The sequence below is a fragment of the Macrotis lagotis genome, chromosome 4 (assembly GCF_037893015.1).
Source record: "Macrotis lagotis isolate mMagLag1 chromosome 4, bilby.v1.9.chrom.fasta, whole genome shotgun sequence".
Classification (NCBI taxonomy): domain Eukaryota; kingdom Metazoa; phylum Chordata; class Mammalia; order Peramelemorphia; family Peramelidae; genus Macrotis; species Macrotis lagotis.
Window position 1 is genome coordinate 190,385,813 of NC_133661.1, and position 14,375 is coordinate 190,400,187.

A 14,375-nucleotide genomic window follows, 5' to 3' on the forward strand; every position below is an offset into this window, starting at 1 on the left:
CAGTCCAACAGGCTAAAAAAGGCTAGAAATTTATATTGAGTGTATATAGTGGTTTTTAATTAGTTGATTTTTTTTCCAATAACATATAAAGATTGTTTTCAACATTCATCATTTTGCAAGATTCAAAGTTCCATGTTTTTCTACCACCTTCCCTTCCCTTTCCTTCTCCATGGTAGCTGTTGATCTGATATAGGTTGTTCAAGTACAGATTGTATATAACATTAAATGGCTTTTCCTGAGATCAAATTGCCTAATAGCAACCTGAGGTTAGAAAATACCTTTTCAGGTTTTTGAATTTCTAATCTTTAAAAATTTATAAGAATCTCCTTATTGGAGAAGAGTTTAAGATTTCACTTAGCTGTGCTGAGTCCATTTGTCAGCAGGGTCAGGGGAGGGAATAAAGAAATAACTTGATAATGAATTCTCTGCATATGTACAGATACCATCTGTAGTATAAAAAACATTCCTATCTGTTAAGATGCTTAGTTTACTCAAAACCACAACCTATATACTCAATCACAAAATCTTTCCTTATTCCTTGGTTGCTGAATATTGTCTGTCCTTCAATTATCTTATGTATATTTGAAGGTATATATATATACATATATATATATATATGTATATATATATACATATATATATGTGTGTGTGTGTGTGTATGTGTGTGTGTGTAAATATATGTACACTGTATCCCCCCAACAAAATAAAAGCACTTTGAAGCTGAACTATTTTTCATTTTGCCTTAGAACTACAATATCTAGCAGAATATATTCAACATAGGAAATTATTAATAAATATTTGTGGAATTTGCAAAAACCTGAGTGTTCCCTAGTTGCATTTTCATCAGACACCCTTGATTTTTGAATGAGAATTATAATTTATAATTTTTTCTGCTCTTTTGATACATTGCCCTCCCTGAGATAATGCTCAGTCCTTTCAAGATTGTGCCATATCTGTCATGTATTTCTTCAATATATATGGTTAGTTGGCCTAGTCCTGTGGAATTGTCTTCTTAATTATCATTTCAATTTCATCTTATGGTCTTTAGGGAGATTGATGTTCTAAGTTTCAAATGCGGTAATCCCATTGATGATGTAACTAAGATTATATCTTTATGGTCCTTTAAACATCTGTTCCTTTTTCATTCTATTTGGCAAAACTTCCAGTTTCTTTGTTGGGTGACATACCAAATTTTCTAAAAACTTTTCATATCCACTGTTTTAAGCTATTTTATGAGTTGCTACTGCTCAAAAATTTTTGTCATCCTTTTCTGTGATTGTTTGTAATGAGTTTGTATTCTAAATCATAGTTACCCTTGGCTTCAAGTTGTATCTGCCTGTCACAAATAGCCAAAGCATTTGGTGAGTTATTTTGACTTCTTCCTTGTGGTAACTGTCCAGAGTTAAATAAATATCCAAAAAGCAATGTTGAGTGGTCACAGTTTGGGAACGACAGAAATCATCAGTTTTGAAGGAGGTATAACCAAGAAGTGTCAATAAAGAGTAAAAAATTTGTCTGAGAAGGACTTTCCCATTCTCAACTGGAAATATGAGGAGTTGATCTCACTCAATCAATGCCTTTCTCCTCCCACCAGGTCAATTCTAGAGGATTACCTCCACTTGTACTCACTGTCCCTTCTTTTAACTCCTAGGCTAAAGTATTGCCAGAGACTCCAAAGTTCAAAGTATTCTGCTCTAGACAAAAATAAAGAGAGCTTGCTTAGCTTGAGGGGAAAATAAAAGCTGCAGAATTAAGATAGACTCTTAATTTTTTTAAAGGATAAGAAGAAAGTTCCCATATATACCAAATATTTACAGCAGTTGGAATAGCAAAGAATCAGAAACAAATTAAATGTTTATTACCTGGGAAATGGCAAGACAAATTGTGGTATGTGATTGTAATGGAATATTACCATACTGAAACAAATGAAAAGTTATAATGAATACAGAGAAACTTGAAAACATGTTTATGTTCTGATGCCAAGTGAAGAAAGCAGAGACAAGAAAACATCATGCACAATGACTGAAACAATATAAATGGAAAGAACAATCACAAAATAATCAAAACTAAAAAATGTAAAATTACAAAATACAAGCATAGCCCCATAGAAGAAATAATAGGTAGATATCTTCTCCCCCATTCTTTTGCAGATCTGGAAGAACCATGAATGTAGTATATCACAATTAGCATCAGAGGGTTTTTTTCATGTATTGATCAGTTTTGCTCATTTTTTACTGCCTTCTTTCTCTTTTTTTCTTCAAAATATATTATTTGTATATGGGATGGCTCTCTAGGAGGGGAGAAGAGAGTATACTATGAGAAATCCTAGGTTTTGAATGAAAGAAAACAAATGACAGTAATAAAAAAGAATTTAAAAATAAATTCCACCTTTCCAGAACTATAACAAATATTATTGACCAAACAATCATCACCATAAGATTCTTTCATATACATAAGGCCTCCACATAGAACAATCATTAACATTTGGACAAATATTTTGATCTTTAATCTGTTTGAATCCTGTGTGTTTTCAGCTAACCACGGGCATCACAACACACAGACAACACAACACACAAAACAAACATAGAAATCTAAAGCCATTAAGATTGATATTATCTATACATAGCAAAATTTGACTTTAAGGTACAATTGGCAAATAAGTAGCTGAAAAAGAAAAAAGCTCTGTATTTTGTCACCCGATTTTTCAGAAGAAAAGGGAAGGAAATAGGAGTAAAGGAGAAAGAATTACTTCAATAGCCACTTGAATTCTTGGTCAAGCAAAAATTCACCAACAATTGGTCATGTCTAACACCTTGACCATAGGTGACCCATCTGCTCCCAATGTATGAAGAAGACTTAACAGCACTTATCCTAGCTACCAAAAAAAATGACAAAAAGCCACAATGAGCAATTATTTCATTGTGCTATATAATTGCAAGAAAAAATTTTAGGCAATTTATTTTCATTTATTTTTCTCTGTTATGTTAACAGAAAATTGATCAATAAAAATGTTACTAAGTATTCTATTATACTTTTAAATTAATTTACTATTAATTATCAAGCCAACACATACATACATTAAAAATATGATTATATATGTGTACAGGTCATTGTTTAATATATAGAAAATATTGTTCCCAATATATCATATTGGCAAGCTGCTTATTATTGGAGCTACATAAAATCAAAATAAGAAGCCTCAGCAAATAGGTTTTCAGACCCCTTTGTGATAAGTACCAAACTCCAAAATGATCTCTAGCTCACAAATTGGGAATTAGTGGTTTAAATAAAGAACAAACCAAGGCAAGACATAAATAAAACACAACAAAGAGTTACAATAGGATTTAATATTTGTTCAGAAAACCTGTGTGAAATTATATAGAAAATGACTTCAATTAAAAATGCAAGTACACAAATCCACCTCAGACACTTAATAATTAGCTAGCTGTGTGGAAGCCACTTAACCCCATTTGCCTTGCAAAAAAAAATGCAACTACATATGGGGTAGCTCCAAGGCGCAGTATATAGAGCACTTGCCCTGAAGTCAGGAGGTCATGCGTTCAAATGTGACCTCAGACACTTAATAATTACCTACCTGTGTGATCTTGGGCAAGCAACTTAACCCCAATGCCTAACAAAGGGAAAGAAAGAAAGAAAGAAAGAAAGAAAGAAAGAAAGAAAGAAAGAAAAGAAAAGAAAAGAAAAGAAAAGAAAAGAAAAGAAAAGAAAAGAAAAGAAAAGAAAAGAAAAGAAAAGAAAAGAAAAGAAAAGAAAAGAAAAGAAAAGAAAAGAAAAGAAAAGAAAAGAAAAGAAAAAAAAATACAAATACAGTATTCAAAAGATTACACATGTGTCCTTGACAGCAGCTTCCAAATGACAGCTTCACAATGGGGGTGATGATCAACCTTAAGGCACTTGCTCATTCTATCAGTGCAACAATCAGGCACAATTTTGGGGGTTTCTGTGATGGAGAATACTATCTGTATCCAGAGAAAGAATTGTGAAGTTTAAACAAAGACTTTTACCTTTAATTTTTTAAAAAATCATTATCTTATTATGTAATTTTGCTATCTCTTATACTTTTTTCCTAAAGGATATGATTTCTCTCTCATCACATTCAACTTAGATCATTGTATACCATGGAAACAATGTAAAGACTAACAGGCCGGCTTCTGTGGGGAGGTGGGGGGAGGGAAGCAAGATTAGAGGAAAAATTGTAAAATTCAATATAAATAAATAATTTTTTTTAAAAAAACAAATAACAGTTTCACAGGATAGGGGGTGAGAAGAAGCAACATGGTAGAGTGAGAAAAAGCCAGCCTCAAAGACAAAAAAAAATCCTAGCTTCAAGTTTCATTACTAACACTTGCTGGTTGTAGGCCCAAATTCAAGTCACTAAACCTCTCAATAGTCTAGGTAGCACTCTTTAGTGCCAGAGAAAGTGTCAAATTGTTATAACTGGGGGAAGTTCCCTGAATTAGTCCCTTAATGCCAATGAATTCCGATTGAGTCCTCGTTTCTATTTTATTCCAACTTACAAAACAGGGTTAAAGGCATCGAGTTAAAATGGAAAGAGTATTAGGACTGGGGCCAAAGACACTAAATTCATATCTATCTATGTAAACTGGGCAAATCAATTAATTTCCCTGGGCCCCAGTTTTTTCAGCTGTAAAAATGAGGAGGCATGGCTAGAGACCCTCTTAGAATGGTCTAAGATCCATTCTGGTTCTAGACCTATGGTCTTCTTGATTTGATGAGCATAAGAGTCCCATCATGTGTGATAACAGCCATCAGGGAAATCTTGAATAATAATCAGGAAAGCTATAATAGTCTCATTCTAAATCTAATGTCTAACTATCTACAGCTGAAAAAAAATTATAGCTTATGAGTCCATCTCCATTTTGAAGATGAGAGAACTAAAGCTGAGAGAAGCTAAGTGATTTGATTTTGGTCATTCAATTATTATGTGCCTAAGGATTAAATTCTTGGCTAGGGGAAAAATCACTAATAATTGGACATGTCTTCAATTCTGCTCACAGATATCCCATCAGTTCCTGTAACAGATGAAAACTTGATGAAATGTTTACCATTTCTGAGTGATTTTAAAAAAACTGTGAGCAATTGCTCCATAGTACTGCATAATTTTCAGGTAATATACTTTGATTTTTGTTTGCTCTATGTAAAGTCTTAAAGATCCAGTGAACCAAAGTGGCTCACCATATGTGATGATAGCCATCAAAACTGTCTTGAATAATAATTAGGAAGGTTATTTACAGTCTCAGATTCAAGTCTTGCTGACTCCAAGTCCAGTTCTGTATCCATCGTACTACCTCCTTTGAAGGACTTAGCTAATTGTAAGCAAGAATTCAAAAGAAGAAACTTTGTTCCACCAGTAATACTAAGTAGACTACTAACAACTCAGTTGGTACATGTGTGTCTCCAATCTATTTGACATGGTGAAGCTATATATTTAAGAAAACTTCCTAGAACCCATGATGTTACTGAACAGCTTCCTCATTGCCACTTTCATTTCTTTATTCCTAAAAGTATAAATGACAGGATTCATAACAGGGGTGATAAGTGCATAAAAGATGGCAAGAAACTTATCTATTGGCAACGTGGGGAATGGCCATACATAGACAATTATGCATGGACCAAAGAAAAAGATCACTACTGTGATGTGAGCTGACAGGGTGGAAAGGGCTTTGGAGGAACCACCTGAAGAGTGTTTACGAACAGTAACCAGGATGAAAGTGTAAGAAACCATCAATATGAAGAAAGTGCCCATGGAGATAAAACCACTATTAGCAGTGACCATGAACTCCAATCTATAGGTATCCATGCAGGCAAGCTTGATGAACCTTGGCAAATCACAATAAAAACTATCTACTTTGTTAGGGCCACAGAAAGGCAAGTTTATAACAAAAGCCAATTGCATCAGAGAATGGATAATGCCAATAATCCAAGATACCATCAAAAGCCAGAAGCACCTTCTCAGACTCATAATTGTCAGGTAATGAAGAGGCTTACATATTGCTATAAATCGATCAAAGGCCATAACTATAAGGAGAACCATCTCAGTACCCAAGGCAGTGTGAATAAAGAAAATCTGAGTAATGCAGCCATTCCAAGAGATCACTTTGCGATTTTTGAAAAGATCAGAAATCATCTTAGGGGTTGCAATACTGCAAACACATGTGTCAATGATAGAGAGATTAGCCAGCAGAATGTACATGGGTGAGTGTAATCGAGTATCAGTGATAACTGTCAGTACAATGAGAAGGTTTCCTAGCATGCTCGCCACAAAAAAAACTGAAAAGAACAGAAACAGAAGAACTTGTATCTCCTGAGAATTACCAAGTCCCAACAAAACAAACTCATACACCACAGACTCATTTGATCCATCCATTATTGCAGCTTGCAAAGTAGATTCTGGAATTTACCTGAAGAAAATAGCAAGAAGAAAATAGAATTATTGGGATCAAAAGCAGAGAGTTTGAGTGAATAGGGGTTCAAACTTCAGAAATTCTATATTGCTTTATCATTTTGTATGACTAGATAATTTTTCTACAATCATAGAATCCTAGATTTAAAACTAGGAAACACATTAAAAGAAAATGAATCTATTTCCCTAATTTTATAAATGAGGTAACTAAGACTAAGAAAGGTTGAGTGAAATGACTCAGCTCAAATGCAGGTCTTTCTGACTCGAAATCCAAAACTTTATTCATTACTTTGCCTAGTCAACATATAAGTTCCAATACAAGCTATGCCTTTGCCTAGAATGCATTGTTTCTTCATCTCCAACTCTCAAAAACAATTTCTTCTGTAAAGGCTCTCCTTTGCCTTTAGCTTCTTCTGTAAAGTTTTTCTTGATCCATTTGTCCATCCCCACCTCCAATACATGCTCTTAGAAAGCTTTTATGATTCTCTGTCTCTCCTCTTTTTTCCTGGATAAACTGAGACAACATTTATAAAACACTTTTCAAACCTTTAAGAATTCTGTACATAATGCTAGTATTTATCACTTCCATAAATGAATCAACCCACTAAAAATACTCCCGTGAGGAGACATTTTATTATTTTTGAGTTTATATATGTATAAAACTTGATAGTTAAGGTTGGGGATTTGTGAATATTCCAGAAGATGCCAGATGCAATGTGAGAAACTGAGAAATTTAGGGATGACCAAATCCAATATAGTAGCATATAGGGAGTGGTTTCTGGCTGCCTGAAATCTCATTAATTGCCATATGTAAACAGTGATATTCTATTATTTTATTTTGACTCAAGTTGTACATTTCTCCATATAATGCTTCATATAAGAGGAGTGAGTGAAAAGGAATGAAATGGGGGCAAGGATATGGGGTATGCTAAACAATTAAGAAAGGAAACCTATTACCTTTTCCCTCTCTTCTTTCACTGCTGTTTTTTAACAGGCACTTTGAAACTTCCATTCATTTCTCTACAACCTAGATTCATTTCACACACATAAACAGTAATTTTTTAAACAACTATATAATCATTCTCCCACTATTGTTGTATCACTGAATATCCACTCTCATAGTATTAGATATCCTTTACAGCAGAGCTCTGAGCACCATTTTGATGATGCAAATATGTTGCTTATAGATTCTAATATTACTGTCTGTTAAGAAAATTATTTACCATGAAAAAAATTCCCCTCAATTGGTCATGTAGTTTACTTAAATATCATCAGTGAAAAGGAACTCATTATTATCATTCCAATTATGAATGTCTTAAAAGTTATAAGCTCATCACTATGCTGAATAAGACTCATTTGTTCAGAATGGAAACTCTATTTATCTCTCTTTATGAAATCTATTTTCTCTTGTTTGTCATCATTTGGACTGTTTTCTAGATCTCCTCCAGTCTCAACCAATTATTTATTAAATATATCTAACTCAATAAGACATGAAATTGTACTAAAATGAATCTGATAAATGATGGGCTTAAGAGGATTATTTCCTTATAATTGCAATTCACATTCTACTTATCCCTCAGAATATTATGTTGACATTTACTCATAAAATTCTGATAATATAGACAAGACATCCTATATCCAGGAGATTTTGTTTATTCGGTCATGGGTTCTTATTGATCTTGTTTACAACTAATGGGCTGTGAAACACCACAGCATTGTAAGATAATCCACTACCATGGGTTTAGCTCTTCTCAACAATACAACAAAGATAGATCAGCTATGGAAAATGCCATGCATATCCAAAGAAAGAACTATGGAATTTGAATGCAAAACAAAGCATACTATCTTCACATATTTTATTTTGTCTTTGCTTTTCCCTTCCTATGGGTTTTCTTTTTTTTGTTTTGATTCTTCTTTCATAGCATGACCAACATGGAAATATGTGCAAAATGATGGTACATGAATAATATACATCAACCTACTTGCTATCCTAAGATGGGGGGGAGGAAAGGGCAGGTGGGAGAAAACTTTACAAAAATGAATGTTGAAAATTATCTCTATGTATAATTGGATAAATAATAAAAAAGTAAGAAAGATCGCAGATGTCATTCTTAGTATATTATATTACAACCCAGACAATAGATTGACTGCTGCCTAAGGAATAACCTAGGTTAGTTGTGGAAAGTTTCATCACCAGCAGAAAAATAAAAGGTTACAGATTATTTACTAATCATATTCTATATATGTATATAAAGTCATTTAAAGTACTGGTAAAATAATTCCTCATAGAGTTAGAACTGGAAGGGATTTTAGTAGTCAATTAATCCAAATCCTTTGTTTTGTTAGATAAGGAAAGCAGGGTCTACAAAGATTAAGAAATTTGTCCATGATCATATAGATAAAAATTAGCAGAGTTGAGATTCAAGATCACTTCCTTTGACACCAGACTCATCATTCATTCTGTAGTGCTGCCTCCTTCCTTTACATGCTCATTGTTAAAATTATGTATAAAATGATCTAATAAGATAATGTTTGTAAAAAACAGCATAATACTTAGGATATAATAAGTGCCTTTTCCTTCAGCAATTTACAACAGTGATGCCAGAGTGCATAGAAGTAATTCCCCCTGGAAAATGGGGCAATTTTTTACCATCAAGACTCAGAAAAATGACAAAATAGATAATATTAGCATTTAACATTTTCTAATCTCCTTCTGTATCTTATCCACCTTCTGTTGTCTACCTTCTCTGCTCCTCTAGAGTCCTACATCCCATCCAACCCTAAGCAACTTTATATCATCCCTGTGTACTAGTCATTCAAAATGCCAGTTTTTTTCTGTCAGACAGATCAAGATAGAATAACAGCAAATAAAATAATCCTTGCAAATAAATGTGTGAATAAGAAAACATTTAATCTTCACACAATAGAACTAGAGGGAAAAAGAATGTCAATCTAGACCAACCGCCCCTCATTTCACTGATGAACAAATTGCCACAGAAATTTACCCACTGTCACAAAGGTAATATATATCAAAGGAAAGATAGGAACCCAGCTCTGCCTTTTGGGAAAATAATCTTCTCACAGCACTGTCCTCATAGGATTTAGAACTAAAGGGAAATATATACATTATAGCTAGTCAGTTTCCTCCTCCCTCATTTCACAGATGAAACCAAGAAGCAGAAAAGCGAAGTGGTCTACCCAAAGTCATACAACTATTAAGTGGTACAACTGGAGTTAGAACTTTTGATTCCAAAACCAGGCTACTTTCTACTATGCCATGTTGTCTCCAAACCACATATAGAAAGTTTTCCTGACAGAATTGATGACCATGTTGTATCCCAAAGTGGCCAAGTAACAAATGACCCTGATCAGCTTCATCTTAGCTCTGGAGATGGCCCTCCCCAATTACTGAATGGGAGCCATCAAATATTTAAAACAATGCTTCCAAGGAGAAATTGTCAACATACTCACTTTAAAGTGCCCTGAGGATTCTCTGCCCTTTCATCTGGCACACCAGTTTCCTCTGAAGCAAGTGAAAGATGATTTACCTGACCAAGGGTCATGAGAAATGTAGTTCCAAAAAGAGAAAAAAAAAGAGGCAACTAAGAAAACAAGATTGATCATAATTTGGGGTTATATCATCATGAAGTTGAGATAGATATAAAAATTGATGAAGGGTACTTGAGAGTTCAGGAAGGATGAAAGACAAAACTGTAAGTTAAGGATTTATTATACCATTATTCGTGTCAATGTGGAAGAGTAGGAAGAGTGGTTTTGGGGGAAACCACCTTTGAAGTGGCTTTTGAATCAGAGGACCTGTGCTAAAATTCTGCCTCTCTTACTCATTAAATGTGTGACCCTGAACAAGTGAATTAACTTTTCTGCACTTCACAGTCCTCATATTTAAGATCAGGAATTAGATGAAAAAGCCTCTAAAGTCCTTTGCAGATATAAATCTATCATCTATTATCTTATAATCCATGATAACCAGTAAGGGGAAATGAGGTAAAAGTATGAAAGTATGAAAAAGTATGAAAAAGAAAATAAGAGAGAGGATTAAAAAAATGACACACAAATCCCTGCAACTGAAATAGTCACCCCCCTCCCCAAATTTCCATATGTCATATTACGATTTGGTTTTTTTTTCTAGGCCTGACTCAAATAGATTTCTTCCACAAAACCTTCCAAAATCTTAACCACACTTACCTCCTGCCTCTGGAAATTCATTTCAAAAGACAGATATAACAAGGATCCTGGTCCTCAGGTTGTAATGCAATATAAAACACAAAAATACTTAATGGAGCTATCTTATAACTAGACTAAGTAATATGACTCTCATCTGGTTCAAATCTCCTGCCCTTCTATAGCATCCTCAAAATTTTCCTATCTGTCCTCTGCTTGAAAACTCCTAGGGTCCAGGAAAACAACTCTTATAAAGTTACTCATTCCATTTCTGACAGCTCCAGTTATAAAGTTCTTTTTTTATACAAAATTCCAACCTACCAAGAGTCCAAGACCTTCCACATCCCTGCCTTTTGGTGCCATTAGCTTTCATTGGTACTTAGATATTACCATCAATTTACATGCTATCTCCTCCCTTAAACCTTCTCTGATTTGTCCTTTTCCACTCACTTCACGTGAGAGTAATCTTTCCCCTTATCAAATTTCTTTTATAACTTCATCAGAATTGATCCTTTGCAATATTCTTATTGTCCTTGACCCACAATTATTGAGGTACATGACATCCCAAATCCATAAGAAAAAAAAGACAGGCAGCTTTCATTTTTTGTCTCCAATGCTTCATACAGTAAATGTTAAAGAATATTTGTGACATCATACGAAATCAAAATATCTCCACATAATTTTTATCCATTGGTCCTAGTTTTCTAAATAAGTCAATGAAAAAATAGTAGATCCAATAAAAAGGAAATAGGGATAACAAACTGGTGGTCACAAATTTAGATAGTTTTCCTCATAATTCAAAAACATTGCTTTCAAAAATCTACCTTCTCTGAAATCTGGCCTGAATCAAAAGGATCTTCTCAGAGAAACTCTGATTTCTTAATATTCTGGATAGAACATTAAACAGACTATACCATTATCTTAAGTACAAATGGCCCCTAATTAACAGTCTTGAATGTAAGTGACCAAGTAATGTTGCTGCAATTTGGGAATAACTAGACTTTGATTTGATTGCTCTGGGAATTATGCCTCACAAACACATTTTCATCCCACAGGAAATGAAAAGGTCAAGAAGATAAAAGAAAAATGCATGAATGACAACTATTTAAATTTAAGATCACTTTTAACAATTTTCCCATGCTCTGATCGAGACTAGAGATACTAAACACACCTCTGGGCTGTTTATAATACACAATACAATCTAATGCAGGCCAAATCAGATTAAAATTTATTCTTATCTGATTTTAGTGTTTTAATGCATCAATTTTAAAGATGAAATATAATAGGTGTGGCTAAGTCAATATGAAAACTGAAAGAATACTTATATGTAGTTTAATGACCATGTATCTAGTCAATGGTCGAGACCATCAACAAAACAATAAATCAGGGTCAGCTAGGTGGCTCAGTGGATAGAGCACCGACCCTGGAGTCAGGAGAACCTGAGTTCAAATCTGGTCTCAGACACAGAATAATTGCCTAGCTGTGTGACCTTGGGCAAGTCACTTAACCCCACTGCCTTGTAAAAATTTTTAAAAAATTAAAAAATAAGTCAAGATCTCATTTTTGCCACTTGAATGTTTCCAAGGTATAAATGTGCATGGTGAAAATTTGAAAACTGGCCCTTCTGAGCTGGCACAAACTGACTCTAACACACCATTGCAATCCAGCAGATGAGATCTCTAGAAAAATAGATGGCTTTAGTAACTATGTCACAGATTCAGAGATAAACCTCTGGGAAGCAAACCAATACATATGTCCTGAGAGAAATGGCTATTAATATCTAATTAATAATGAGGGAAAGTGTCAGAGAAAGTTGACAGGGGCCAGTTGGGAGGTGAAATGGGTAGGAGGAAGGTGGATCCAAGTCCCCCCCCTTTCTATTCCCTCATTTAAAGATTAGTCAAAGCAGTCTCTGAAGGACAGAATGTATGATGAGACTGGGTTAATGTTGCACTCACTTTTGGTTGGAACCCAATTCAACTAGGAAAGCTTAGTTTTGATTGATGTTGTCCTTTGTTCAGGAAGAAGACCATGCCACTAGGAAGATGATACCAGGGCAAGCATGTGAATTGAATTTCATTTGCGTGAGAGACTGCTATGCTATGTCAGCAGTCTTACTTTCTCCTCTGGAACCATATGGGCCCAGTAACAGATATGAATCAGGTTAACTGGAGATGGCCCTAGATGTGAGGCAATCAGCATTATGTGACTTGCCAAATGTCACATAGCTAATAAGTGTCAAGTAACTGAGGTCACATTTGAACTCAGGCCTTCCTGATTCCAGGGCTGGTGCTCTTTCAACAACCTATAAGTTATAAATTACTTACAAAACAGTAGATAGAGCAAAGGCTCTGGAGCCAGTTCTGATTAAAGGTAAAGAGAATCTAATCTAGATGAATTTTAATCCATTGCTCAACTATATACATGGTCTTGGTGGTAAGTAAATGTTTTTATATGGATTGCTGAAGGTAGAATGATTTAGGTATGGAGACCTATCTCTTTCTCCATGAATGACAGAATCAGAATCCCATTTCCCAGCCCCTCATTGAAATAGGCCCCCTCTCATTAAATTATTCTTTCATTCATAAATTACTAATCAATCAGGGTTGGTTTCTGCCTAACAGGAGGACTCACTATTTCAAGGGTATTTAAGTATTCAGGTGCCTCCAAGTTCATCTGTGGCTTCCTAAGAGGGTCACTGACCTCATTTTATTGATTATTTGCAAGTTGTAATTAATAAATTGATTATTAATTAACCATAAATTATGTCTCTCATTCTTTTCATTCATCACATTCATTTCCCATTTGTGGTATGACAATCAATAGATGAGTGTACCTGGCTCTTTGTTCGTTACTGGGAATACAAATTCAAAACTAAGCGATCTTTGCTTACAAGTTAATGTTTCCTGGGGAAAAGGAACTTTTTCAAAGGAAAATAAATATATAGAACATGGGGGTGGAAGAAAGTAGATCGGGAAAGTTCTCTTGACACTTAAAGTAAGATAAGGGCTCCAAGAAGTAGATGTGAGGAGGAAAAGCATTCTTGACATAGAAAATAATCTGAAAAAAAAAGCAGCAAAGATGGGAGATGTGATATCATGTAAAACAAACAGTAAGTTTAAAAGAACACTAGAATAAGTGATAGGAGGGGCAGCTAAGTGGTACAGTGCATAGAGCACTGGCCCTGGAGCCAGGAAGACCTGAGTTCAAATCCAGACTTGGACACTAAATAATGGTCTAGCAGTGTGACCTTGGGCAAGTCACTTAACCCCATTGTCTTAAATAAATTTAAAAAAAAATAAGTGATAAGGATAGGAGTAATGTGTAAAAAAATCTGGATAGAACTTCTGGATCAAGAGAGTGAAAGACATTAATTGCCCCCCCCCCACGCGCCTAAAAAAAAAATGTTTCTCATTTCACCTAAAGGCAAAGAGAAGCCTTGGAAGCTCTTTGATTAGGGTATTAGCAAGGTCGGACCTGCACATTAGGAAAATCATTTTGGTGGATTATTAAAGATGGGTTGGAAAAGGAAAAAAATTAAACTCAAGAAGCCCAGTTAGGAAACCATTACAATAGCTAGGAAAAGAGGTGATAATCATCTGATCTAAGGTGGTTATTGAGAGCACAGAGAAAGAAAATGATGCAAGAAACATGAAGGAAGTGGAATTGATAAGACATGGCAACATAAGAAGTTTGAGTGAGAGAAAAGGATGCCTTCTGCATTGCTAAATGAGTATCTAGAAAAACA

At 34.6% G+C, this 14,375-nt stretch overlaps 1 protein-coding gene across 1 annotated transcript; it reads right to left on the reverse strand.

Annotated features, from left to right (window-relative positions):
• Positions 1–5,470: 5,470 nt before the first annotated feature.
• LOC141520243 (olfactory receptor 4F6-like) lies at positions 5,471–6,409 on the reverse strand. Its single transcript, XM_074232032.1, has one exon. It carries the CDS (start codon positions 6,407–6,409, stop codon positions 5,471–5,473), a length of 939 nt encoding a protein of 312 aa, XP_074088133.1.
• Between the last annotated feature and the right edge of the window lie 7,966 nt (positions 6,410–14,375).

What these genes read in the sequence shown, in the direction of transcription:
- LOC141520243 (XM_074232032.1), bottom strand. Translation starts at nt 6,409, where the DNA reads ATGGATGGATCAAATGAGTCTGTGGTGTATGAGTTTGTTTTGTTGGGA.